Consider the following 26,703-nt stretch of genomic DNA (forward strand, 5'->3'; position numbering starts at 1 on the left):
TGCCATCATCAAATTCCGCCCGACTACCAAGTCAGCCACGAAGAAAATAGAAGCCAACAACACACTTATGTTCATTGTGGATGTCAAAACCAACAAGCACAAGATCAAACAGTTGTAAAGAAGGCCGCTGACGTGGCCAAGGTTAACACTTTGATCAGGCTTGATGGAGAGAAAAAGGCCTATGTTCGGCTGGCCCCTGACTATGATGCTTTGGATGTTGCCAATAAAATTGGGATCATCTAAACTGAGTCCAGCTGGCTAAATCTAAATATAAATTTATTTACCGTAATTTTTTTTACAATGGAGGATGAATTAAATATACTGTGGCATATCTAACATTAGCATATAATATATTCACTGAAATATAGAAGGCAGCTAATGTTCATTTATTTATTATTTACTTAATGCCTCTTAGGTGTGGGTTGTGCAGCCACACATTAAATAGACAATTGCCCTTGGCTTCAAAGTGAATATAGTGTAGTAGGGGGAACAAAGAAATCAACAGAGAATTGCAATGCAGACCAATATTTCTTTATAATAAAGTAGGATCAAGATATCATGGGAGTGCGTAGGAGGTATATCTAGTTCAGAGAACCCTTTTCTGAAAAGGTGACATCTAAATTGATCTGAATGATATGATAGAGGAATCAGAGGGTTCTGGGCAATGGAAACCTACTCTAAGGGAAGAAATGAAAATGAGTATGGGATAGCTTGGGAACAAAAAATTTCAATATGGCTGGGTCATAGAGAGGCAAAGGGAAATATAGAGCAGGGGGCTGCAGTATGAGTACGTGGCAGAGAACACAGGGTCTGGTAGGCTGAATTAAAGTTTGCACTGCAATGTAACATCTGTGGGGAGTCACAGAATGTAATCAAGCAGAGGAATAGGATGATTAGATCCAAATTTCAGAGAGATGACGATGGCTACAATATGGAATATGGACTGGAAGAGAAAGTGTGGATGAGGTGGTGGGGAAATCAAAAGATATTGTTATTAAATCTATGTGGGAGAGGATGGTAGTACAGATATTTATGTGCATAAAAATTTTTCATGACATGATATTTTCATTATAATATAAGTACATATATAATGTTAATCCATGGGTCAAAAAATATTGAAGGATAGACCATAATTTAGTATACTTCGGGGAAAGGCAGATTTTACATTTATACTTTTTTACTTGTTAATTTTTTAAAATCGGGCATTGCATAAATAACAGACATAATGAAAATCATTCCAATTTGAAAATAGTGGGATCTGCAGTTTCCAAATGTCATGGGACTAAACGAGTAATTTTGCACAGTGAACATAGCTCAGATTAAAAACTGATCTGTGATTGGCAGCGACTGATTCAGTGGTGGGTACCAGCAAACATGAGTCCTAGGATGATTAGTTTATCCAGAGACAACTACTCCCCCAAATTTAGAAATTAACGTTAACAGCAATAGAACTCTAAGCTGATATCTTTATACACCAACTGCTTCGATTAGTCACTTTTTCTGCTGTTTTTCATATGAGCACCACAGGCAAAAGTTTTGGTGTAGCTGCCTGCAAAACTGTGGAAACTGCTAAACTATTTACTAATTACTTAGATAGTATTCTTTCATGAATATTGAGAAGACTGTTTCTCAGTACTTAAAACATTTTCCTACTGATAAAAGAATGCACACCAGTTTTTGTTTAACATTTATTTGATTGACATAAATTTGGGGCTTGGGTATTTCGTTAACAAATAGAAAGGTAGAGTGGGCAAGTGATATAGACATGAATATTCACTGTAGGGCCAGTTTTATTATGCAGAACAAATCTGCATGAACCAAATTATTTGGGTGTCAAAGGTACAGCTCAATTTCAATTAAAAAGCACTGTTTCTTGAAAGGTGGGACTTAAACCTTAGATTTTGGAATTCACTTGGGGATCTGTTTTGTTATGTAGCCTAACATTTGTTTACTTTCCATTAAATAAGAAATTGCTTACGTGGGCAGGTTATTTTGATATGATGACACCACTGAGGGTTTCAATAAATGTACATGCAAATCAATCAACCCCAAACATATTGAAAACATATCCAATAAACATCTGGAAAGTAATGAACACACATTTGTTAACACAGGGGGAGTTGTGGAAATTCAGGATCCATTGGTGGCTAGCTTTATTTAGTAGCATGTGGATTTAAGAATATTTCATGGAGTTAGAAGAAAGAAAGGGTAATTATAACATAAGGTTCAACATCTTTAGATATGTAGAACATTTTCCGTTGCTTAAAACAAATATTCCCCAAGAAAGTATAAAACATTTTTCTGACTTGCGAAGTTTTTGCAGTCTATCATTTAAATTACTTAAATAAAGGGAGCTTTACTGCTCCCCAAAGCTAAGAATATAACACCCTCCATGCATATTAGCTTGATCTTCCTGACAGACCAGAAAAGTGTTTGTGTGTGCCAATTAAAACAAAAATGGATCCCTAGTGGCTTGTTCTTCACACAACTTCTGAAGACTGCTATCATTGTTTGCTAGGGTAACCCTGGATAAGGCTGCTATCCAAAGTAAACAAACTTTTCAAAACTTTCATGACAGATGGGGGTTACAAATGCATTTTAATAAGAGAGTTGCCAAAGCAACTTTTTTTCTTATAATCAGCATATATTTACTTAACATCTAGCAACATTGGGAACACAAGGCAGATACTTTCTCACAAAATGTTTTAACAAGAAACATTTTTGGAAAGACAAATTGAAGACCTTTTACTTCTTTTTTTTTTTTTTTAAGATTTTATTTATTTATTTTGACAGAGAGAGACACAGCGAGAGAAGGAACACAACCAGGGGGAGTGGGAGAGGGAGAAGCAGGCTTCCCGCCGAGCAGGGAGCCCGATGTGGGGCTCGGTCCTGGGACCCTGGGATCATGACCTGAGCTGAAGGCAGACGCTTAAGGACTGAGTCACCCAGGGACCCCGAAGACCTTTTACTTCTAACTGATATTTTACCATAGTTTTATGTTAACTTTGCTCAACATGTTAAGAAAAATGTTAGGAGTTACTCAAACCAGACTGTAATTTGAGAGAGACATGCAGCTTGATAATGTAATTTCATTGGTGGTCATAAACACCTTTGAGACCAAGTAATTTAACTATAAGTATAACCATGACAACCTTTATTTGATCAGCTATATCAAATGGATATTTGTGGAGTGTGATGCAAGATGAAAAAAATGTGAATCTGAGGGGTTTTTTTTTTAAGCATTATTTCTTCAATTTTAGGTCTTGAACTCTCACTATAATGTAGCCAAAATATATACCTATATTTTATGCTGTTAGAATTCAATAAAGATAAAGCCAAAATTAATTTCAAAAAAATAATTTATATTCACTTCAAATGAATTTAGTATATTTTGACATAAATTTTTATACTACTTAATTTAATTCAAATATAATGACTTCATCATGAAGTCCAAAGTGTCTCCAAATACAATAGTAATTAAATTTCAATTAAATTCCATCTTCCTAAATGGGTAATCCACTTATTTGTAGAATCCTTGTAGCCATATCACTTAACATTTTTTAGGACTGTTTGAATATTTGGCATATTTATTACACATTTCCTACATATAGTTTCAGCTTCATTAAGATGGAATAAATTCTCCTTTGGTTCATATTCAAAGACTGATCATAAGCAAAATATGAGTGATACCTAGTTCAAATGTAGGATTGTTTGACTTGAAGGAATTTTTGTGGATGCACCAATCCTGTTTTAGATATATTTTTTCATAATAGGATAGTAGTTATTTTTCAGGGGGAAAAAAAAAGATGAAAACATCTGAATAAAGATATTGGGTGATCCTTTAAAATTGGGCTATCTTTAACATAACAGTAAAGAAACAAGGGACTTTTTTCTAAAATCTGCATTCCAGATTTCACAACTGAAACCAAATCACCATAGTCCTTTTCCCATATGCATTGAGTCCTTGACTGTATAAGATTGTTTGCCGAGGACTAGTGAACTAGAAATCAAGATCTTTGTAATCTCTTAATTCTATCATTTTAAATGATGCCAATTTGATAGAATGACATTCTCATTTTCCTCATTTGCTTCATTTTCTTCATTTGCAAAATTACTTTATGATAGTGGAGGGAAGCTGCATTTGAAGAATGTTTATTATGTGCTTTGAGATCATTAAAGCTGATATCATTTTGCATACCAAGTGGTAGTATTCATATCCTTAATATACTAAAGTTCTGATACAATCAACCTTTAAAAAATAATGTATCATGACCAACTGCTTATGCATAATTCCAGGATGTAAATGTGTCTGCAGTAATTATTCCCTCCTCTGAAATCTTGACATGAGCATTGTCTGTGCCACTCACATTGGGACTTGGTATAAGCTATTTTCTATTGTTATTTATCTTTATATGCATATGTCCTATTTATGCAAACAGATTGTGAGCTCTTGAGGCTTGGGGGGGTGTACCCCTAGCTTCTAGCGATGTGCTTTGCACTTAATGGATGCTTAATCAGTCCTTGATGACTAGGGGGATATTTGGTCAGAGACACCCCTCTCAGTCTCCTGAACAAAGAATTATTTGTGGAATTTATTCTGTGATAGGAAAGGTGCTACTATCAAAGAGGGGAACACATATCACTCATATCTCTTGCAACTTTGATAGTCTCAACATGCATTTGAGGTCAACTGGAATGGAAATAGCCAATAATATTTAGCCATCAAATATGTTTTATTGATAAGGTGTCTATCCATAGCGTAAAGTTGTGTATGGATCATTGTCATATACATTTGATTACTATTTATAAAAGATTGGCAATAACTAAATTAAAATGTCCATAGTGTTTACTCTGTGGAGTCATGAATAGTTTTAATTTGCTTTTTTGCTATCTTTATTTTTTCCAAATTCTTCATAATAAATACAATTATTCTTATAATTAGAAAAAAATGTGAAATTCTAAAAAGTTTTGTTTCTATTCTGGTAAGCCAAATTACAGAAATTTTTAATAGTTTAATGCCATTCTACATATTACTTTTCACTTAAATTAAAATCAAACACAGGAAAGACTAAATGCCAGACTGTATATTGACAAGGGCAATACTTAATTGACGATACAGAAAAGGGCAATACTTAAATAAACATAAACATTACTCATTAAAACTCCTCAAAGATGTTTAAATTAGCATAATAATATTCCATGTGTTAATTAAAGCCTGAACAACAAATTTCTTCTCTCCTCATCACTTATTGGTGGATTTTGGAGCTGGGAGATAACATGCTTCCATCTTCAGAGGAACCACAAGAAGGACACAGACCTAGGTTCCTAGCCCAGAGGAAAACTATTGTTGAAATGGTACCCAAAAGCCTTAAAGAACATATCTATTCTTCATGTTGCCCAGTGGATACATTCATATGATTTCCTAACATCCATGTGTCACCTGCAAGAATTCAGACAGATCCTTACTGAGTGTGAAAAGTTTGAGGCACATTTCCCCAGACAGGTAATTAAAGATATCTATTATTGACAACACTAGCACATTTCGCTAAGATTGCTTTGGTGCCAGGATATATCCCTTCAAAATAGGAGTTGGTGGCAAGGAGGAATTTCAAGAGATGTTTGTCTACAGTAGGCTTCGAACAAAATGGAGACCAGCCACTCTTGCCTAAACCCGTTGTGCTTGCTGTAAGTTCTTTCTTCATCCACCTCGTGCCGGCATCTGTCAGGGAAGCAAAACATGATATACCAAGAATACATTAGCATGGCTTGATATAAAATCTTTTATGCCTGTTATTAGTTTTACATCACTTTAGATTGTCATCAGGAATTGTTCAATCAAAAGGTTCAGTCAAAGCTAACAGTCTTTACTGATGTATTTTTTCCCCAAGAGTGTTGAAAATTTGATTGTTCAAACTGCAAATATGATTCAGCAAACCGTTTATCAGAAAACCTTAAGGAGGTAATGTAAAATGTGGCTAGGAAGCTGAATTAAATGGACTTGAGCAGTCAAAGACTTTGAAACTGCTTTCCTGTGAATGTCTGGGATAGAGCAGAACAAAGTCAATTACTGACTGTAATTAAGAAGTGGATGCATTTAAACTGTAGAGAGCAGTAGCAGACTTCTCCAGACTGCCTAGTAACTGGAAAGATTAGTGGGAAGACAGAGGAAAGAATGTGAACTGTATCTTTCTGATAGTATATTTTGAATGAATTGCATTCATATAGTTTCTCTGATCCAGCGTCCTCAAATGAATTCATAAATCACTGCTTATGTACGATTAATGCAGTCATATATTTGGATAAAGAAACTTTTAAAATACATTTTGTTTTTGGTTGTGTTGGCAGTAAAAGATTCCCTTTCATTGCATAGCATGCACCAAAAATGCAAATGTACTGCTGAAGTATTTACATTTTATCACTGTTTGAATTTACTGGACTGAAAACTGAACTGTGAGCTCTTTCCTAAACCCTCAGAATATAGTAAATCTAATTATGTTTGCTTCTTGTACTTTGAAATGTTTCTTTTTATAATTTTAATAATGGTTTATTTATAATGGCGGAGAAATATATTAGATTGTACATTGTGTTTGGGCTAATTCATATTTCTTTGTGTGTGTTAACAAATTGTGATGTTATTTAATACATTCATAATCAAAATATTTAAATTTAGATTGGGAGGAAGGTAGAGGCCAAGGGCATTACCGGTTTTCTTAGGTTAGTTACAAGTGACCTTATATTTCTAGATTGCTATTTCTGTGGCAACACTTTATAAAGTAAATATTTGGAACTTTATGTAAGTAAAGAACATTGCTAGGGTGTTCAGATAATTAGGCAAACATCAGCTTAACTGTCTTTTAATAGATACATAAAACAGAGGACTATTTGGAGGCTATTTTGAGCCATCCCAAATCGTACATGCAATTTTACTTAAAAAAAAAAAAAAAAAAAGAGCAATTGGCCCCGGTAGTCTGTCAAATTCTAATGTGGATAATTAAATTCCTCTTATTTTCTAATCCTTCACTTCTCATAATTGCATATACTTGGAGAGTTCCTCTCCTTACAGTTGTAAAACGTCGGAACGCATCTCACTCAAGAATGGTTGCATTGCAGCCCTGAGTGTGATGTTGCATCTCTGAATCGTTTTTTCTAAAAATAAATGATGAGAGAATATATATGTATGTGTGTAATCGAAGATTTCTTTAAAACTAGAGGATCATTGTCATTAAATATTGCCGTAAGAATCACTGAAACCTTCAGAGTGAGCTATTTTGGGTAATAATTGTCACTTTAATGATAGAATTATAGAGACATCCTAAAGCATGATTTGTGATTTTCTGAACCTGTGGGCACATGTCAGTGTTCACCTCCGATTTAGAGCAAGGAAAGCTGAGAAGAGGTGACTAGCTCCTGACTAAGTGTTTTGAAATGTCAGTCCTCTAAACCTCTGAAGCCTTGCTTGATGTGTGACAGTAGTCGGGAAATGTTCATCTTCCTGTTGAAACAAAAAGTCAATACAAAGGGAAAATCTTCACAGTTCAGATTGATGGCCTAATACAGAAAGTGTGTCCACACCCACTCTAATCAAATTCGTCTCTAAGTAGCCTTTTATGTGTGAAATCAAGAGCATTGCTCTGTTTCTATAGGGTCACATTCTTCTCTCACGATGCTGGAGAGGAAAAGATTCGCTGTAATGAAAAACATATAGTTGCATGTTAAATATTGCCAACTACTTAATAGCTCTGGGAGTCTGGAATGGGGATGTTCACTTGATAAATACTCTCCATGAGAGGTTCAAATATGTAAATAAACTTTTATTCTAATACACTCCTTTTGTGGGGGAAATTAGTCCTGTATTACTTTCCTATGGATCTTTATGATAGGAAAGTAGAAGTAGCCAAATGTTATTCATTTGAATGACCTTTTGGAAAAGTCTGCATTAGTCTCTTTGGTAAATAATCTGTTTTACAGCCCTCCATAAAAGGAAATCAAATATAGAGATACTATTAGATTTGAAAAAGACAAACAGGAAAGAGCCAAAAGTGCAGAATGAATTCTGACACACCCGGGTGCATTTTTCTTAGGTTCTGACTTAAGTGGGTACTGTCTGCATCATTCCGAACTTCCTGACTTGCTTCTCCTTGAGTTGGAGTAATGCAACTTTAGTCCTACTCTGAGTTAATCGTTCTATTATTAAAACAATAATGTATTTGTTATGACATGAAAAAACAATTTATAGAGAGCAGTTCAAAATGATCCTGGTCTCCCAGTTCCCAGAAAGACAATTACTGGAATATGAGAAAATATTTTGGTGTATTGAAGTGTGTTTTTTAAACAACATATATATATATATATATATATATATATATATATATATATCTTGGAGATATAAATATCTATCTCCCTTTTTTTTTAATGTAAGAGATCAATTTTATGTGGTTTGCTTACCTGTCGATTTTTTTTCAGATCACAACAGTATCAGGAAATGAGTTCCTTCTGCAGTCAGATATTGACTTCATCATATTGGATTGGTTCCACGCTATCAAAAATGCAATTGACAGATTGGTATGTATTTGTTTTGGCTGTTACCTTTATTAATTAAAATGTTGTCACTTAAATTGTTGCTTAGGCATATAACACACACACATTTAAATGGATCCTATAGATCGAGAGATATTAAGTTATTTTAAGTTTAAATAAAGTCCACTAAAAACCATTTCAACAGACGTGATTCGTAGAGCTAAATGTCATTTGATTTCTCTCTTTCAAATGAAAAACACAGTGCATTCATTTTTTTCCCCCGAAATAACATGGACATTCATTTACTAGAAGCTGTAAAAAGCACACAAGCACTTAATGACTACTGAGTTTTCACATTTTCAGTTTATGTTGTCTGTAATACATATTCTTGAAAATAAATATCAATGTATTTAAGCCCATACTCACTGTTATAATACCAGTAAATAATAATCCTTTATACTGATTTTCATTGTTCTTCCAGTAAAACTAGATTGTTCTTCTCATGAAAATTATGAATCAAAAACTTCATAAAATTACCCTAAATCATACATTCAGAGTATATTTTTAAAGAATCAAATTATTTAAAATTACCATTATATACTGATTCTAGACCAAACATCTAATTTTTGGACACTAATATTTGCAAAATCTTGAGGAAAAACTATTCTTGAGAGCTTTTAATAAGGTATATAATAGGAAAATACTGCATTTTTGGTGTGATTTTATTGTTATTTAATTGCAGTCTTCCTTTATATCATTTTGGGACTAAAACTTTAAAAAATAAAAAATTGACTTTTCTCCATCAACCATATAGTCCCCTTATCCAGGCATGCTTGAGTGCTCACACCCACATCCACCCACCCACACACAGAGTTTGTTGTTGTCGTTAAGAGTGGACTCTGGAGTCAAACTGCCTCAGTTTGAATCCTGGTTCCATCCTTTACTAGCTGTGTGGCCTTAAGCAAATTACTTATCTCTTTTGGCTTCAGTTTCCTTGTCTGGAAAGTAGGGGTAATAATGATATCTACCTCATAGGATTACTGTGATGATTAATTGAGTTAATACATGTGGAGTGCTTGGGGTAATGCAGAGCATTTAGTAAGTTATATATATATATGTATATATATATATAGCTATTATTAAATTTGAGCTTAGCATAGAGGCCCTGTCCTTAAATAATTATCTTAGTTCAGTCTTCCCTTTAAAATTAACATCAAAATAGATCACTAAGCTATTTGGTGAATCCTTTCTTCCTTGTAAAATTATTCGGTCCAATTGTTTGTTATTTCCAGCCAAAGGATCCAAGTGGTTCATCAAGAAACCTGGAATTATTCAAAATCCAGAGATCCTCCAGTACTGAATTACTAAGTAACTACGATAATGATATAAAAGAACAGAAACCAGAGCACAGAAAATCTTTAAGTAAGTTTTTTTTTTTTTTGCTTGCTGATTTTAACTTCGTCTAAATGCAATGCTTATGAAATATAAATGCATCAAAATAAGATTTGAGCCAAACTCATACTACTCATGGAAGATTCGTAGCCATTTCCTGGCCAGGGATTCATACACTGGAGGGCAGTCTGGGCACTTTGCTCGCATCATTGTTGGTAATGCCTTTTGAGAAAATAATTGTTCCAAGGTCATGGTCTCTGCTTGGAGCAAAGCTCTGAATCTCTGAGTAATAGCCATGGCGTTCAGATTGATGATTGATTTTGAAAGTGGGAAATGTCAAGCGTCTCCAAACCTTGGTATGCTGACTATTTGATTTCCATACATTAAAAGATGTATGAGTGACCACCACAGTTGGCCCAACTTAAACCAACAGGCTATGCAACTTTCCACACTACCAGACCACCAGAAAGATTTAGAAATGTGGGTTATGAATTATATGTTCTCCGGGGTCACATCAAATTCTAATATTCTGAAAAAAGGGAATTTGGAGTAAAAAAGACCAATCTCACCATATAGTGCTCTTGAGTATAACTCTCAACCTTGCCCCACTCTTTCCTCCTCAACAAAAGGAGATTATGAAAAGGTGTCACACATATCTCACAGTTGGTTTGGATTTCGGCCTCCTGAAAGGTATCTCTGAAATCAAAGCAGGTGTCTCAAGTCAAAGCAAACCAATTTCCCAAAGTCTCAAAAATTATAGTACCATTCCTGGATCACCTACTCTCAATCACTATTTTTTATGTCCTCTCCCTCTGATCTAAGATCAGTATAGTTACATTCTAGATTTTTGAATTAAAGAGAACTCCGTAAGTAGAGAAGGGCTTCTAACAGAATATTTACACGTGTACATGAGTACATGTGCTAAATGACTATCTGTGTATATGCATAAATTTGTGTGCATTAGGGAAGACTATATGTATATACACACATATATATGTATGTATATATAAACATAGATGCACTCTCGCATGCATATAACAAGGAAGAGAGAAGCTATTTATATATAACTTATCTTCCAGAGCTAAATTATTGGGATCTTAAAAATCTAGAAATAGCATGACAACTTTGAGTAGAAGCACCCTTTCAAAATTAAGTCATTATTCAAGAACTCATACCATTATTTCAACAACTGCTAGAAACACATTTAGCGAACCAGTTGTGTTAAGTTGGTGTTTAAAATGATCAATGTTAATGTCTTAATCTGTATGGTGCTTTGCAAATCAAGTTATTTGCAGAGAGTTAGCAATGCCATTTAAAAAGATTGTTCCATAAGGTGGTACAGTTTGGAGTTATCTCATTTGAATGTTTCCCTTTAATTCCTGGTCATTGTTCCCCTTTACTTAACATAGGATCAAATTTAAGGTAAGATTTTAGAATTAGAATTCAATTGTGTGTATGTTAATGTTATGTGAGTATGTTAATGTTAATTATATGACCATTGTTTAGTGTATATATAATAGGATACATGAAGCAATGATTAGTAGAGGTTTGGAGGATACCTTAACCTGCTTCTAGAGCCTGAAGGTTGGGAGAAAATCAAGATTTGTAAAAGTGTTTGAGAAACATTGAAGCAAATGGATTCTGTGTTCAGCGATAGTCCCTTGAAATGTTTTAGGATGATACTGGGGAAAAAAATCTTCCTACAGATAGAATACCAGCTACTCCTATTTGGAATTTATTTTTGGGGCGCCTGGGTGGCTCAGTTGGTTAAGCGACTGCCTTCGGCTCAGGTCATGATCCCAGGGTCCTGGGATCAAGTCCCACATCCGGCTCCCGGCTCAGCAGGAAGCCTGCTTCTCCCTCTCCCACTCCCCCTGCTTGTGTTCCTGCTCTTCCTGTCTCTCTCTCTGTCAAATAAATAAATAAAATCTTAAAAAAAAAAAAATCTAACATTAAAAAAAAAAGAATTTATTTTTGACTGGGAAAGACAATTATTTGTGTATTGGAGGCTTAAATTCAATCCTGCCTAGAGACAAGGGAAGAGGCATATGATTTATCTACTCATTTTAAAATGTACCTAATTCTCTAGGGATCTCATAGTCACTTTTTCCTTTGCAGTTTAAAAATAATGACAAGTAGCCACCATTGAGCCCTTGCTTTTCACCAGGCATTGTTCTAAGTTTTCATTAATGTTGACTTACCTAATCCTCCCACTAACCCAACGGAGCAGGTGCTACCACTAAACCTATTTTATAGATGAGAAAACTGAGGCATGGAGAATTAAGGCCATTTGTACAAAGACAGGTTATGGAGACAAGTTTCAAACCCCTGCAATTGGAGATAAGAGCCTATGCTTTACCATTACACTACAGTAAAGTGAACAAATAAAAGGTAAACTTAGTTTATATCAACTTTGGACTTGGGTGGAAATATTACATTAAAAATGAGATGCATCGAAATCAGTAAACTTAAATAGGAACCCAAAAACATACTAGCAAAAGAACTAAAACCAAATGTCTCTGGAGTTTGATTTTACTATTAAAATAAAGGGGTCATTTAGTCTATGATATTAGCCCTAATTTTAGAAAATGCTTCATTTCCATTTTTTTTAAAAGATTTTATTTATTTGACAGAGACAGACACAGCGAGAGAGGGAACACAAGCAGGGGGAATGGGAGAGGGAGAAGCAGGCTTCCCGCGGAGCAGGGAGCCCGATGCGGGGCTGGATCCCAGTACCCTGGGATCATGACCTGAGCCGAAGGCAGACGCTTAACGACTGAGCCACCCAGGCGCCCCTCATTTCTATATTTTGATGGGTATTTATAGTTGTAAGCCCTTTTTAAGTCTTAGTATTTTTTTTTTGCAATGTAGGATATAGTTAATATCCATCTATTACTTAAAATTAAGTTCTTTCACTATTTATGTATTGATTTTCATTTGAAAGGCATAATGATAGACACACCCACAGAATGTCAAATTAGATTATGCATTTGAAATAATGATTGGCATATTTTATATTTGATGCTTTATAAAATATTTTTTCAAGTAGGAAATATACTGTGTGAAACCCCCTCTGATCTCAGTCCTAGATTTGAACACCCAAACTGAGATTCTTAAAACATGCATTCAGTTTTATGTTACCCTCTTGGGATTAAATAATTATGTGGAATTAGAGATTCACAGTATCTCCTTTCTTATTAGTAGTCTAAGCACAAACTTTATAGTCAGTTTGCTGCTTTTGGCTTCCTGTGCCCTTGATGTTCCCATGAGTTTTGTCGCCAAGATTGTAGACAGATAAAGCCAGAATTACTTTTTTTAAAGGCATGTGAACATCATTAGCAGCTAACAGGTGGTCATTTCATTGTCCAGTTTCTCTGGGTAACATGGGAAAAAATATGTACTCTCAATGAGTGAACTGTGAAAGTTAAGTGCTTATATACTTTCCTTTTTTAAAATATGATTCTAACCTGCCAACATTATTAAGGACTAATCAGATACTTTAAGATATCAGTTGAGTCTAACAGACAAGAAGCCAGAAAATTCAATGTAAGGGCCAAATTACTGTGGGAAATTCAGGACACCAGCATGGGATGAGAGTGGGAGAGCAGCTCTCCAGGGAGGGTTGTTAATGGAAAGTGGAGAGTCAATCAAAGAAAATACTAGCATATTTTTTCCAAGGAAAGAGAAGTATCTTCCACTGATGGCAAAGAAGAAAGGCCTAAATATAAATCCTGCATCAGATAACCTTGGAGAGGTTTCTTAACTTTTCTGAGCTTTATTTTGTAGATCTATAAAAATGGGCCTAATGCTGTCCTTGCAGGATAGCATGAGAATTTGAAATTAGACATGTAAATACTTAGCTCACAGCATTTTCTCAATGAGTAGGAGCTCTTATAATTATCCTCTGTGTCCCCAAGCAGATGGTACCAAAATGGGGCATGAACCTAGGGTAGTGTCTAATGGAAGAATGGAGAAGGGCCTATATACTTGACACCCTCTCCCTAAGTATGAGAAAATAGGGGGAAAGAGCCAGAATTGGATATGGGAGTCATAACTACAAAACTCTAAATATGAGCAGCTGGTCTTTCTCCTGGCGACTCTCCAGGTGAAAATGGCAGCCAGGGCATTTTGGGGAGTAGCACACCAGGAAATAATAGAAGGGAGCCAAGAGATACTCATGATTCTTTTATGCCCAGAAGAGCTGGTCATGAAGAGGTTCCTATTGATGGAACGGATTCAGCATCTAGCCATTTCGCTCTTCCTTTAGGCATAGCTCTAGTTTATTCATTCACTCATCTATTCATTCTTTTTCATTAATGGATATACCTGAAGGTACACAACTGAAATTCGTGACTTCACTCATTTGCACTTTCAATTTCTAAAAAAATATTTTGTATTTGGGTTATGCTTTAGAAGTGGTATACCACATGCTGATCAGGTGCTAAACTGTAAAATCCATGCGTGGAGACCTTGGATAACTTCTATATAAAATTGACACTTTTAGCATTATAAATAAGCACCCCAAAATAAACATGAACTAGAAGAATAAAATCAAAAAGTGAGAGAACTGAAAGAAAATGAGTTTTCTTTTAGCTGTCTTTCAATGAAGTTTTCATAAACAGCAAATGTTTTCAAATATCCTGAAAGTATTTAGATATGGGTTTCCCAATTGCATCTCCCCTTAGTAGGGGTGTGCGTACAAGGCTACAGGGATAAAGACAGGAATGGAAAAATTAGGATGAGATATTCATACAATATAGAAAATGAAAATACTTGTGAACCTTTAATAATATCTTCATTTAAAAATGTGTCTGCAAAGTAATCATGATCATGCCAAGTGAAAACAAGTCTGATAGAGAAGGCAATTATTTTTTGTACTAATCTAAATAATTATAACACTGGTCATCCACAACTGTAAGTAGATTACGTTCTCAAAATCCAGCTGTAAACTGGTTGCTTAGATCTCACTCAGCACACTTTCATAAGGAAACCACGTACCAGCCACAAAAGCACACTTTACCCTTATTGCAATCATTTAGAATGTTGTTTTGAGGGAACAGCTTGTTCTGAGTTTGTTGCACCTCTGGCCCTAAGAGCTACACTTTCTAGTAGCATTGCTTTCCATCTGGTTTCCCTTTTCCTCCTCCCCTGCTCCTGTACCAACCCCACCAAAGCAATTAGAATGATCAGAACGGCTTTGGCTAGGAGGCTCCTGGACCCTGAAAATCCTCAGTGGTGTCAAGGAAGGGATGCAGAGCCTCCAAGCCAGAAAAAAATAGTGGGAAAAGAGAGAATGAAGGACTGGGAAGGAAGATTTTTCAGTGCGGACAGGGAATGAGTCCTTGGCAAGGGCAGATGCTCTTTGTACAAAATGTGTGTAATGACAGATTAAGTGTGGTATTGTCCCAAATGTTAATATTTGATGAATCTAGGTGGTATCTATAGGAGTTATCATGATGCTCTTGTTTTCTGTATGTTTGAAGAGTTTCACAATTAAAAACGAGTACACACACACACAAAGCATTATTATTCATGGTCATAATTCAATAAAAGAATATACATATTTTCTAATTCTGGCTTGAAAATTTCTAAAGATCAAATTTTCTGAATATGAATTGCATTAAGACCTCTTTAAATAAAAAACAAAACAAAACACTGATAGCTCTTTATTTTCCCATTTTTTTTCCCCCAAAAGCCAATATATTTTTTCTTGTGACCATTGTGGCCTTTCTGGGAGCAGTGTAATTAAAGACATTTGTAAGATGTTTATTATTATCCAAAAAGGAAAAGTCACACTAGTTTCTTGGATGAATATGTGACTAGCAATTGTTTAAAACACATATTGTGAAGTCTGTTCTGGAGACCCACATAAAGACATATTTTAAAGTTTCTTCCTCTTAAGAATTTTGTATAAAACAGCCTAAGCTTGCCAGTGCATGAAAATAATAAGATAAATAAGCCATCTGCCAAGAAAATGAAAACAATATTAAAATTGCACAAACAAATTATATCTCGCCCTGAAGAAACAGAAAATCTCCTACCTGGAAACAACGAAAAAGTCATAATATTTATGTAGAGTATTATGGGTTATTGTGTTGTCAAAGGGAAAAAGGTTTTCAATTTGGGTAGGATGGTCAAACATCTGACTCTCGTTTCTTTCCCCTTAAAAACAATATTACTACCTTGGACCAGTTTCAGTCAGTATGCACCTGAGGAAAACAAACAACTGAAGAAAAGTGTGAAAATAAAATTTATTTTGTTTTACTGTAGTCATAAGACTGACAGTACCAAAGGGACAGTGAGTGTCAGTTCTTTTCTTTATGTTTTCCACAGGTTAAGGGAGTTCTTTATTTCAAAATATTTCTGTAACTGAAGAAAAAAAGGAAAAATTTTAAATGAAAATGTATGTTGCTAAAACAGGAGGATTTAAACATTATGAGGGAAAAAAAACAGTAAAGATTAGATATACACTTGACAATCAGGCGTCCAAAATACTTTGTCAAACTGGTTTTATTCATGAAGGTTACAGGGCTTCACTGAGGCACTGTGTGACTAAAGAAATTGTTCTGACATGTGTTCCCAAGATAGTTAGCAGCAATTCCTGCTTTCCTGGGACCCATAGATTACAGTTTCTTCAAAACATTCAGTTCTCCATGAATCATTTGAAAGAGGACCTAGTTATAAACTGAGCAAAGAATATTCTGATTAATCTCTTCTTTCCCATCTAAGGGGTTGATCTTGCCTTCTGAACTGTGGGTGTCCATTGTCATGTATCTTGTAACATCAGCCACTCTGAGAGTCTATCTAACCCTATCAACACTCAAGCACTAGATCACCCCATCTCTTCCTGACCTTGGCAGTAACTCCGCGACCGTTTTTCCCCTTAGATGGACTGCATTTAATCAATTTCTGATTTCATTAGGTCAAATGGCATCTTTCTTTCAATAATAGGCCAAATCCAAAGGGCTCTTTCGTCTAACTCTTGAGCAGTATTTCCTTAGCATTAATACACTACTGTGATTGTAAACAATATAAAAAATGCTCTTTGATCTCCTCTGAAAGTTTCCCTCCATTTATTCTATGACTCCAGGATGGCTATATATATTAACATTTCTTTGTAGAATTAAACATATAATATTTGTTCACTACTGTCATATCAAATTTAAAGTATCTTAGCTAAACATGATATTTAAGGCATTCTTATAGTGAATCCCTGTGTTGACAAAAACATTCTTTTGAACGCACATGGTCATCTCTTTTTGTATACAGAATTTATTGGGTCTACTCCTTTTTGTTTCTGGAGCATAGGAGCAATGTTAATTTTCTTCAAAATCCTAAAAGAAAGTAATTTGCTTTTTAATGCATTTATTTGGTTGTCCCAAATAGGCCTAATGGTATCCTTAGGGGGAAAAATTATGTAATCTGAAATTTTCTTGGAAAATAAGGTTGTTTCTTATTACTCATCATAAAACCCACATCCATGCAAGGAAAATCAGGTGTTGCTTTCATCCAAAGTATGAGATGTATCCAAAACTACCAGCTGTGTCTATCCAAATTAAATAAAGTATGATCTATAACATTAGGACTCTTAGCTTCCTTCAAGAAATGTCTCATGGGTGAGTAGGGGAAAGGTAAATCAGTCTGCCAATTCATCTTTCCTTGATTATTTAAATAGAACCTGAAGTCAAGTACTCTTGCTACTCAATTTCCCTAATATAAATAAATATATCCTTTTTGTATACAAAATTAATTGACCTAAAAAAGTAGAGTCCAAATAGAAAATGTAAGGACTGGGATTGTGCCATTAGATACGATGTCCTCCAAAATTGAAGTCAAAGGTTAAGAGCAATTTCTAATCAAATTACTGTATTGAAATGATTCAAGTCAAAGTTCCTCCATGGAAAGCCCTTCATGACCTGTGTCCCCATCTTCAGTTTTTTCCCACTACCCCTGACCCATGATTTATATTTCAGAGAAATGGTGCTTGTAATCCCTGACACACACTACTCTGTGCTGACTGTTACCTTTAATTCAAGGTCTTCCTTTGCTAAATTAAATGTTCTTTAAGACTCAGATCAGGCCACGCCTTCTCCAGAAAACTTTCCCAGATCTCTGTGGTAAGTTAGTTGATCTTCCTTGGTTTTCTTATAATGTTCAATCCATATCTCTATCATTGTAATTACCAAAGTGTGTTACAATAAGCTAATTTTGATATCTGTTTGTCTACCCACTAGACTCCCGGACTCTGGAAAGGACTCTGCTAATTTACCTAATTTACCTCTGCTACTAGCAGAGTGGCTTGATGATATTTGAGAGTATTCAAAAATGTATAGTATTAAATTAGTTAATAAATGAATGAGGATATTCACATGACCAATATCAACATACTACTCGTTCTGTGCTAAAAATCATGTTGAAATTTCTGAAACTTGTTTAGGAACAATAATAATTTTTTCCTTGTCCTGACTACTTGTACTGGTTTGACATTTAAGGTCACTATACGTTTCTCTCAGTTTTCTCTTAGAACTTTAAATCTCAAATCAATGGTATGTTTTATGAGGTCACATGTACTGTGCCTAACAAAATCATGTACAAATAAGTGCTTAATTCTGTAGTGAGGATAAAAATGACTAAGACCTTGCAGGAGGGGAAAGGAGAAATCCTAATCTCTTTGCTTAAAGTCATTGTCCTCTCAACATCTTTCTCTTATGTATTCTAGCTCCTATTTTATTTGAGAGAACAACTCTGGTTCATTCTTATTCTTTAGGTTCTTCTATGGGCTCTGACAGAATTTGCAAGGCTCTATTGGAAGCAAGAAAAAAGGAGAAGCTCTTTAGTGTACCAAAAAAAAAAAAGAGTAATAGTAGTTTGGATAATTTTTGTTTCTTTGATAATTTTAGAAGACTGAGAAAAATTTTCTTTAAGGCCAGCTTATTTATAAAAATCTGACTAAACAAAAAAGTTTATAAAAGTGTTAATATGCAACCCTTTCAAAAAGTTGTATGGTTATTTTATCAGAAATTTGGGTCTAAGAGTCACAAAATTTAAGTATAATTCTTACCTCTGGGATATACTAGCTATAAAACTTGGACAAGTTTCTTAAGTTTCCTAAAAGTATCCAGATAAATGTAATGGATACTTTTTACATAAATATAAAATGAAATAAATATATATATATGCATATGATTTGTATAAGATCTAATACATATATTAGATCTAATGATAATGTATATACTCCATCTAAAATATATCCAAGAACTTTATAGATCTGTATTGTAATGTAAATATTAGATACAGTGATTTCCAAATGAATGTACTCTGAGTAAAATTATCATGGCTTTTGTTTGTGTACTATAAATCCCTCAGTTCTTCTCTTTAGAAATACAGTAAGAATGCACTTTGCCACTGATTTAAACAGTCAGCAAACTCAGATTAAAAAATGCATAATTTGCCAAAGGCTTAATTTTTTTAATATCTTCATCATTCTATTGACTCGTGGCATCATAATACTTTTACTTTAGTTTCCTTAAGGGATTCCTTAAGTGTTATGGGTAATAAACATTCCGTTTTGCCATTCCTGAATGTGTGAGCCTGATGTGACGGTATTCTCTAGAGATTAAGCTTCACCAAGTGTCAGTTGTCTTTTCCATTCTTGTATAAAATGGTAAAATGGTGTAATAGTAGGATTTTGACACAGAGTTATGTAATTTCCCTTAAGAACAAAAGATTTCATTTACTTTAATATTTTATATATATATATTCTAATATTATATATATATATATATATAATATTAGAATCAAACCAAACATCACAACATATCTGGTGATAAAGAGATGGCAATTTACTAGAGTAAAAATATCAAAACCACATGAATAGAGAGTCACTTATAAGGAATAAACTGGAAGATGCCAGAAGTCTGGTCTCACTAACACACACTCCATTGACAGGCTGGCAAGCATGCCTAGATGCCCACCATGTCTGCTCTATCTGAATTAAGGGAATTTGATATCCAGGAGAAGCAGTTCTATCTGAGCAAGGTTTCAGTCATTTGCTGAAGCCAGGATCTTTCTATTCCATTAGACTACAAGGCCTGAGCATATAAGCCTTCATATGATGACTCCTCTTCATCCCCATTACCTAGAACAGAGTCTGAAACATAGTGGTGTTCCATATTAAATGTCTCAGTGAATGAGTGAATAAATGACTGAGTGAATGAGATGAAGCGAAGAAACCAATTGCAATTTTATGTATGAGGAATGAAGGGAAAGTTTGACATGTGAGGCACTAACCTCTTTTTTTTTTTCACCCAGACCCCTTGGCAGTTATATATATATATTTTTTTTTTAAGATCTAAATCCAATTAATTAACGTATAGTGTATTATTAGTTTCAGAGGTAGAGTTCAGTGATCCCTCAGTCTTATATAATACCCAGTGCTCATTACATACCTTGATCTCCTTAAAGTCCATCCCCCAGTTACCCCATCCCCATCCCCACTCCCCTCCAGCAACCCTCAGTTTGTTTCCTAGAGTTAAGAGTCTCTTATGGTTTGGCTCCTTCTCTGTTTTTATCTTATTTTATTTTTCTTTCCCTATCCCTATGTTCCCTTGTTTTGTTTCTTAAATTCCACATGAGTGAAATCATATGATAATTGTTTTTCTCTGATTGACTTATTTCACTTAGCATAATAAGTTCCATCCACATTGTTGCAAATGACAAGATTTCATTTTTTTGATGGCTGAGTAATATTCCATTGTATATATATACCACATCTTCTTTATCCATTCATCTTTTGATGGACACCTAGGCTCTTTCCATAGTTGGGCTATTGTGGACATTGCTGCTATAAACATTGGGATGCAGGTGCCCCTTCCGATCACTACTTTCATATCTTTGGCGTAAATACCTACTAGTGCAATTGCTGGGTCATAGGGTAGCTCTATTTTCAACTTTTTGAGGAACTTCCGTACTGTTTTCCACAGGGGCTATACCAGCTTGCATTCCCACCAATAGTGTGAGAGGGTTCCTCTCTCTCTGCATCCTCTGAGGCACTGACCTCTTGATAGGTGTTTCAGTTTTGGTTCCTCAAGAAGCAGTTCCTGAGACAAGGATGTGAGTGTATGTAATATGTTTGGAAATCGACCCCTGGAAACACAGGTAGGAGATGAGAGGAAGAGAGCCAGGGAAAAGAAAGCAGTCAAAAAAGTGAAATAAAAGGTATCTAGAAGTTAATACTGCTGTGAAACCCTGGGAATTTTTTTCAGACTGAGAAGAGAGGAATGGCAGAGAATAAATAAAATGGATACATATTAGACAGGAAAGAAAGAACTATAGAGCGCAACATGTTGGAGAATAGCAGTAGATTAGTGAGCCTGGAGTGCACAAAACATTAGAGCAACAACTGGAGATCAAGTTGGAAATGAACAGAGAACATTGGCAGAGGGTCATGCATGAACTGCTAGGAAATTTGGATTTTATTCTGTAAGTAATTGGAGCCTAGTGACAGACTTTTCAGAGGGCAGGAGATATTAACAGATCTGATACACAAAGTAATAATTTTTGGTAGAAATGTGGAGAATGGCAAAGAGAAAGGTAGCATAAAAAAAAGAGTGAAAGATAAGAGATAAGGAGATAAATTAGGAAACTATTACAGTGGGCCAAATCACATAATGCAGGTTGAAACTAGGCAATGGGAATGGAGAAGGGGAAAGGTTCCAGAACGTTCTGAGGGGATATTGATAGGTTTTCTTGACAAATATTGGAAGAATTCTTGGAAGTGTCCAAATACCCACTGCATCTGTGGTTTGGAGAAAACATCAAGATGCTTAGGAGTTCAGCAGAATTTACCTCCTAACCTCATTCTTTCAGAATCCTACTAGATGTGGATACTTAAAATGTGGTCCATGGACCAGCAGCAACAACACCATCTGGGAGTTTATTAGGAAATATGAGTCTTATGCCCTACCTGAAATCTACTGAACAGGATCTGCATTTTAACAGTTGATTCACATGCACATTGAGAAGCACACTACCGTATGATAAAAATAATTTCTCTAAGTACGTTTTGCAAGTTCAGAGCCAGAGAGTGGCCTTTGAAACTTTGACAAGGCTTACTTATATAGAAGAGCTAGCTAGTCTATCTTTGTGTAAAATAACTCTGCATATGGTTATTATCATAGTGGCCATCCCATGACAATGATTTTAGATGGTGAATATTTATTTAATCTCATCAATCGCTTTCAAATGGTGACTGCAGACTGAAAGAGAACCAATACTTACACTTTCCTTGTGACTTTTGCCTGTGCCACACCTAAGTCATGAACTAAGTCAACAGCTCCAGCCAAGCAAAAACAACAATAACAAAATTTAAGCCAAGAATAAACTACCCTCACTAAAACAAATAGCCAAGAAAGCAAAGCTCCAAACAATTCCCTGGATGTCATCCATGAATTCCCTGGATATACTCATGTACAAAGTCCATCTGAAATGCTATTTACCCTTTATTTTCCATTTGACTCTTTTTTGGGGGACATACAATCTCATATATAGCTTTCTTCTTCTTCTTCTTCTTCTTCTTCTTCTTCTTCTTCTTCTTCTTCTTCTTCTTCTTCTTCTTCTTCTTCTTCTTTACTTCTCTATATTCAAGAGTAATAGTATTTTATTGCTTAAATGTCTTTTATTTTTATGTTGTTCTTGGGTACTTGAATTAATTTCCCATTGGTTTTCGAGTTATATGTTATAATTCGAAATGAGCCAGGGCTTAGCTGTTTTAGTCCTAGAGTAAGCTTATCTGTTGTGCCTGCCAAAACAGTCAAAGACTACCAGCCTGCACTCTAGTGAAGTTGGTAGGAAGAGTTGCAAAGAAAAGAAAGGTAGGCTCACCATTTAGTTATCAAAAAATAAAGGACAAATTCAAAATAAAGTCTGATTAGTCCTTCTCGTAGTACGAGCCTTTACTCACTAAGAAGAGCTCACAATGACTCTCTCTGCAGCAAAAGCATCGTTTTCTCAGGTCCGTCTTTATCTATTCTCGGAAATGAAAACCAAAATGGGCAAATGATAATCCTTTTCCAAGTAAGAATCTTCCTCAGAAATGTACCCGTAAATGTTCAGTCTTAAAAATGTGTTGGATAGTAATGAAACAGATTGAAAGAGCTTCCTCAAAATTTTAGTACTGCCTGGATTCACTTCACTTACTTAGCTTTATGACTCCGGGACCTCTTATGTAAGAATGATTATCTTCTTTTCTTTTTCCTAGTCAGTACCTGGGTTTGTTATTGAAGTTCCATGCCTTATTTTTAAATTGGGCATAACTGATTCCATAGAATTTTTGCTTAACTCATTTTTATTGAACAGAATCCAGAATTTTAGTCAAGAAGTGTTAGGTATTAATCACATGTGAGTGGGATCATTAAAATTTCCTTTACCTTCCAGAACAGTGTGTCATTATAGAATCATAAGAAGTGAGTTCACTTAATAATCTTTACAATTACATAAATGCAATCATTTTCATAAGTCTTAGAAGAAGCTTTTAACTATTACTTGAAGAACATATTGGAATACTAGAATGTATTATGTTGTGTTATTATAGATGTGACTTGCGAATTGAAAAAAAAATATTCTCTGACTCAAGGACCTTAGGAGCTTTCCTTTCCAGATTGAATAGTTTTGTTAAACACAGTTTATGATTGTAATTTTTACACAGCTAGTAGAGACCTTATTGCTGAAACAGAAATTATAGTATCATTTCTTAATTATTACACTCTTAACTTTATAGAAAATTAGAGGAAAAATGCAATATTTTCTACTGCAGTTAAGAACAACAATTGATGACAATTTAAGGTGAGTCAGTTAAGGAGAAAAAACTAAAACAAATCCCTCCTCTAACTTATTATCGCCTTCTCTTTTCTTTTCTTGTAGCCACTTCTCATCTTTGACTTTGAAACCCAACAGTTTAAACTTGGTTCTTATTTCAGTGGGCTAATCCCCTTTCATAAATCATGCTCAAGAGCTGAAATAATTTGCACATCATTTAAAGAGTATTTGCTTTGAAATATTCACCTCAAGCCCTTTTGTATATCCTTTCTCTCTAAAGATTTGTAGTATTTGTTTTGTTCTCTGAGGTATAAAAGACCTGGATAAACTTTATTCCTGTTGTTTCAAGATTAGTTAACGAAAATGCATATTAATTCAGCAGGGTTGGGAACAAACCTCAGTAAAAATGATCATACATATGCCTCTTGGGAATAGCAAAGTACAAAATGTCAGTCTTCAAATCTCCTTGGACTTGCTCAGAGGAGCATTGAGGGATTTAAATTTCCAGAATATGTCTACAAATGTATTTTCTTTGTTGTGGAGAACAGGAGCTATGCTGATTATTTTTCCCCAGAAAATTGATTTAATTTGTATTTGAACGAAAATTAAGCTTTCTACAAAGTGTCTCTTCAAGAATACAGAGAAAAACGGCCACGGCAAAGGTAAATTTAACATTAAAAAATGAGATACCTGATATGCCACTAGATTCTTAATTTATTTCATTTCAGACCTCAAATCCCAAAATAAAATTTAACAGAGCAATCATTTTTTCCCCCTAAAAACAAGTAGAATTGAAAGGACCTCATAAAATCAGAAGTAAACATATTTAGATAAAGTTCAATGACACCTTTCCATGTATAAACTCCAATGTTACAGTTTGCCAGTAAACGCAGAAAAAAATACTGACTTCTCCAAATAGTGTATCTGTTTTGTATGTTAAGATGTGCCCTGTTCTATTCTTAAACTGAAAATGACCATAAACTTTGGCACTTAAGTGCTTATCCGGAAATGACTAAGTAGATTCGGGGGTAATAAATCACTCATATGGATCCAGCCACCCACAGTCTTGTTCCACTTCTCTTCTTTACAAGTGTAGTAATAGGCATTTCCACAGTCCTCAGGGTGCCAAACTTTGCACCATTAGGAAAATCTGCAAGTGGCTTGATTTATCTTCCTCACTCAGTTAGCTAAGACCCAACTAAGTAAAAATCAGCAGGAATAAACTTGACTTGTTAAACTTTTTTAATAGGGAGATGCAACAATTAGAACTTTCCTCCTTTGCCACTTCAATTTACTTTGGATGGGAAGCCCCTTGTGAAAAATATTCAGATGAGATCTCAAATTATAGGTGCATGGCTGGATGATGCTGACTCGGAGTTTTTATTATACACAGAGGATTGTCTGCTGTTTGCAATTAATCCAGACACAATCCTCCTGGTACTTGGGAAGGAATGTGGAAGAAATAGCCATTTTATAAGTTGTAAACTCCTAAATTACCCTAAATTAGAGGCACTATTAATCGGACACTTAGATATAGACAGGATCTGCTTATTGTGTAGGCTCATCTTCCCCTGATGGAGAAATCAATTAAATATTTAGGATGTGGAATACCTTCCAGGTTGGATAATGCATTTTATTTAGATTATGGCCCTCCAATCCAAAACATTAAAGGGGATCTTAACGGATGGAAGCACATTACTGTCTCTTGGATTGGGTGCATTAACACTTTAAAAATGAATGTGCTTCCTAGGATTTCCTATTTGTTCCACCAGCTGCCTGTCGATGCGCCAGATAAACAGTTTAAGGATAAGTATGTAAAAGATGCATGTGCAACATTCTGTGTGCTGAGGTGCACCCTTGTAGGAAAAGTCCCCAACCGCGGTCCCTTTGGATGGCTTTTCTCGATGCCCGAGCAACCTCAGATGACAGGGCTCATTTGATCATGGCAGAGTGGGAGGGGAAGCCAAAAAGGAGATGCAATTAGTCCTCTTACAAAGGTTCTGTGGATTTCTAATCTTGTATCATTCCTTTCTATAACTTAATTAATAACTAGTGATTATTATAAGAAAACACTGGGATGACATGGTAAAATTGGAAATAAACTTAAGCTTTCCCATTATAAAAATATTTGGCATGAAGATAATCATTTGATTCTCACCCAAGGACCATTACATGGGGACCAAATTTATGAACAATATTGTAAGAACAAAGCTCTTGCATCTCCCATGCTACAGAAGCATGGTATAGAAATAGCTGGTGTGGGCGCCTGGGTGGCTCAGATGGTTAAGGGTCTGCCTTCGGCTCAGGTCACGATCCCAGAGTCCTGGAATCGAGTCCCGTATTGGGCTCCCTTCTCCTTGGGAGCCTGCTTCTCCCTCTGCCTCTCTCTCTCCTGTCTCTCATGAATAAATAAATAAAATCTTCAAAAAAAAAAAAAAAGAAATAGTTGGTGTCTTGGAGCACTTATCAGGCTGTAGGCTGTGTTCTAAGCAATGTACATGTTCTCTCTTCCTTAATCCTGTCAATAACCCTATCAGGTACAGAGGTGTTATGATCACCCTCATTTCATCTATTGGGTGAATGAGACACTGAAAGGTCAGTCAATGTGGTCAAGATTACACAGCTAAGAACTGGCAGAATTACAATTCGAAACCAAGCACTTTGACTCCACAGCCTGGAGTCATAACCATTGTTTCATCAGACTCTGGGTTCTAGAGTAAGGCTGACGGTTTCTGCTACCTACTAGCTCTATAAACTTTGAACCTGTCACTTAACCTCACTTATATTCTGTTTTATAATCTTGAAGATATCAGTAATAGTAGTACCTATCTTACTGAGTTGTTTGGAAGTATTAATTAGATTATGACATTTATAGCAGTGCTTAGCGTAATGTAAGCACTCAATAAATGTTAATAATAATACTCGTACAAGTATTTTGCTTTCTGCCGTAGGATTTTGAAGAGTCCTTGTAATTTGGTT

The 26,703-nt window shown here is 35.1% G+C and overlaps 1 protein-coding gene across 3 annotated transcripts in view; it reads left to right on the forward strand.

Moving 5' to 3' along the window:
* ARHGAP15 (Rho GTPase activating protein 15) overlaps positions 1–26,703 on the forward strand; it is a 600,173-nt gene that overhangs the window by 287,902 nt on the left and 285,568 nt on the right. For all 3 annotated transcript variants that reach the window (XM_045868934.1, XM_064586464.1, XM_054506238.2), the window contains 2 exons: positions 8,464–8,562; positions 9,810–9,939. In XM_045868934.1, the coding sequence (XP_045724890.1) occupies positions 8,464–8,562; positions 9,810–9,939 (229 nt within the window). The remainder of the gene's footprint in view (positions 1–8,463; positions 8,563–9,809; positions 9,940–26,703) is intronic.

Source organism: Mirounga angustirostris, unplaced genomic scaffold, assembly GCF_029215605.1.
Source record: "Mirounga angustirostris isolate CCGP_5_RB_7025 unplaced genomic scaffold, mMirAng1.0.hap1 SCAF_3, whole genome shotgun sequence".
Classification (NCBI taxonomy): domain Eukaryota; kingdom Metazoa; phylum Chordata; class Mammalia; order Carnivora; family Phocidae; genus Mirounga; species Mirounga angustirostris.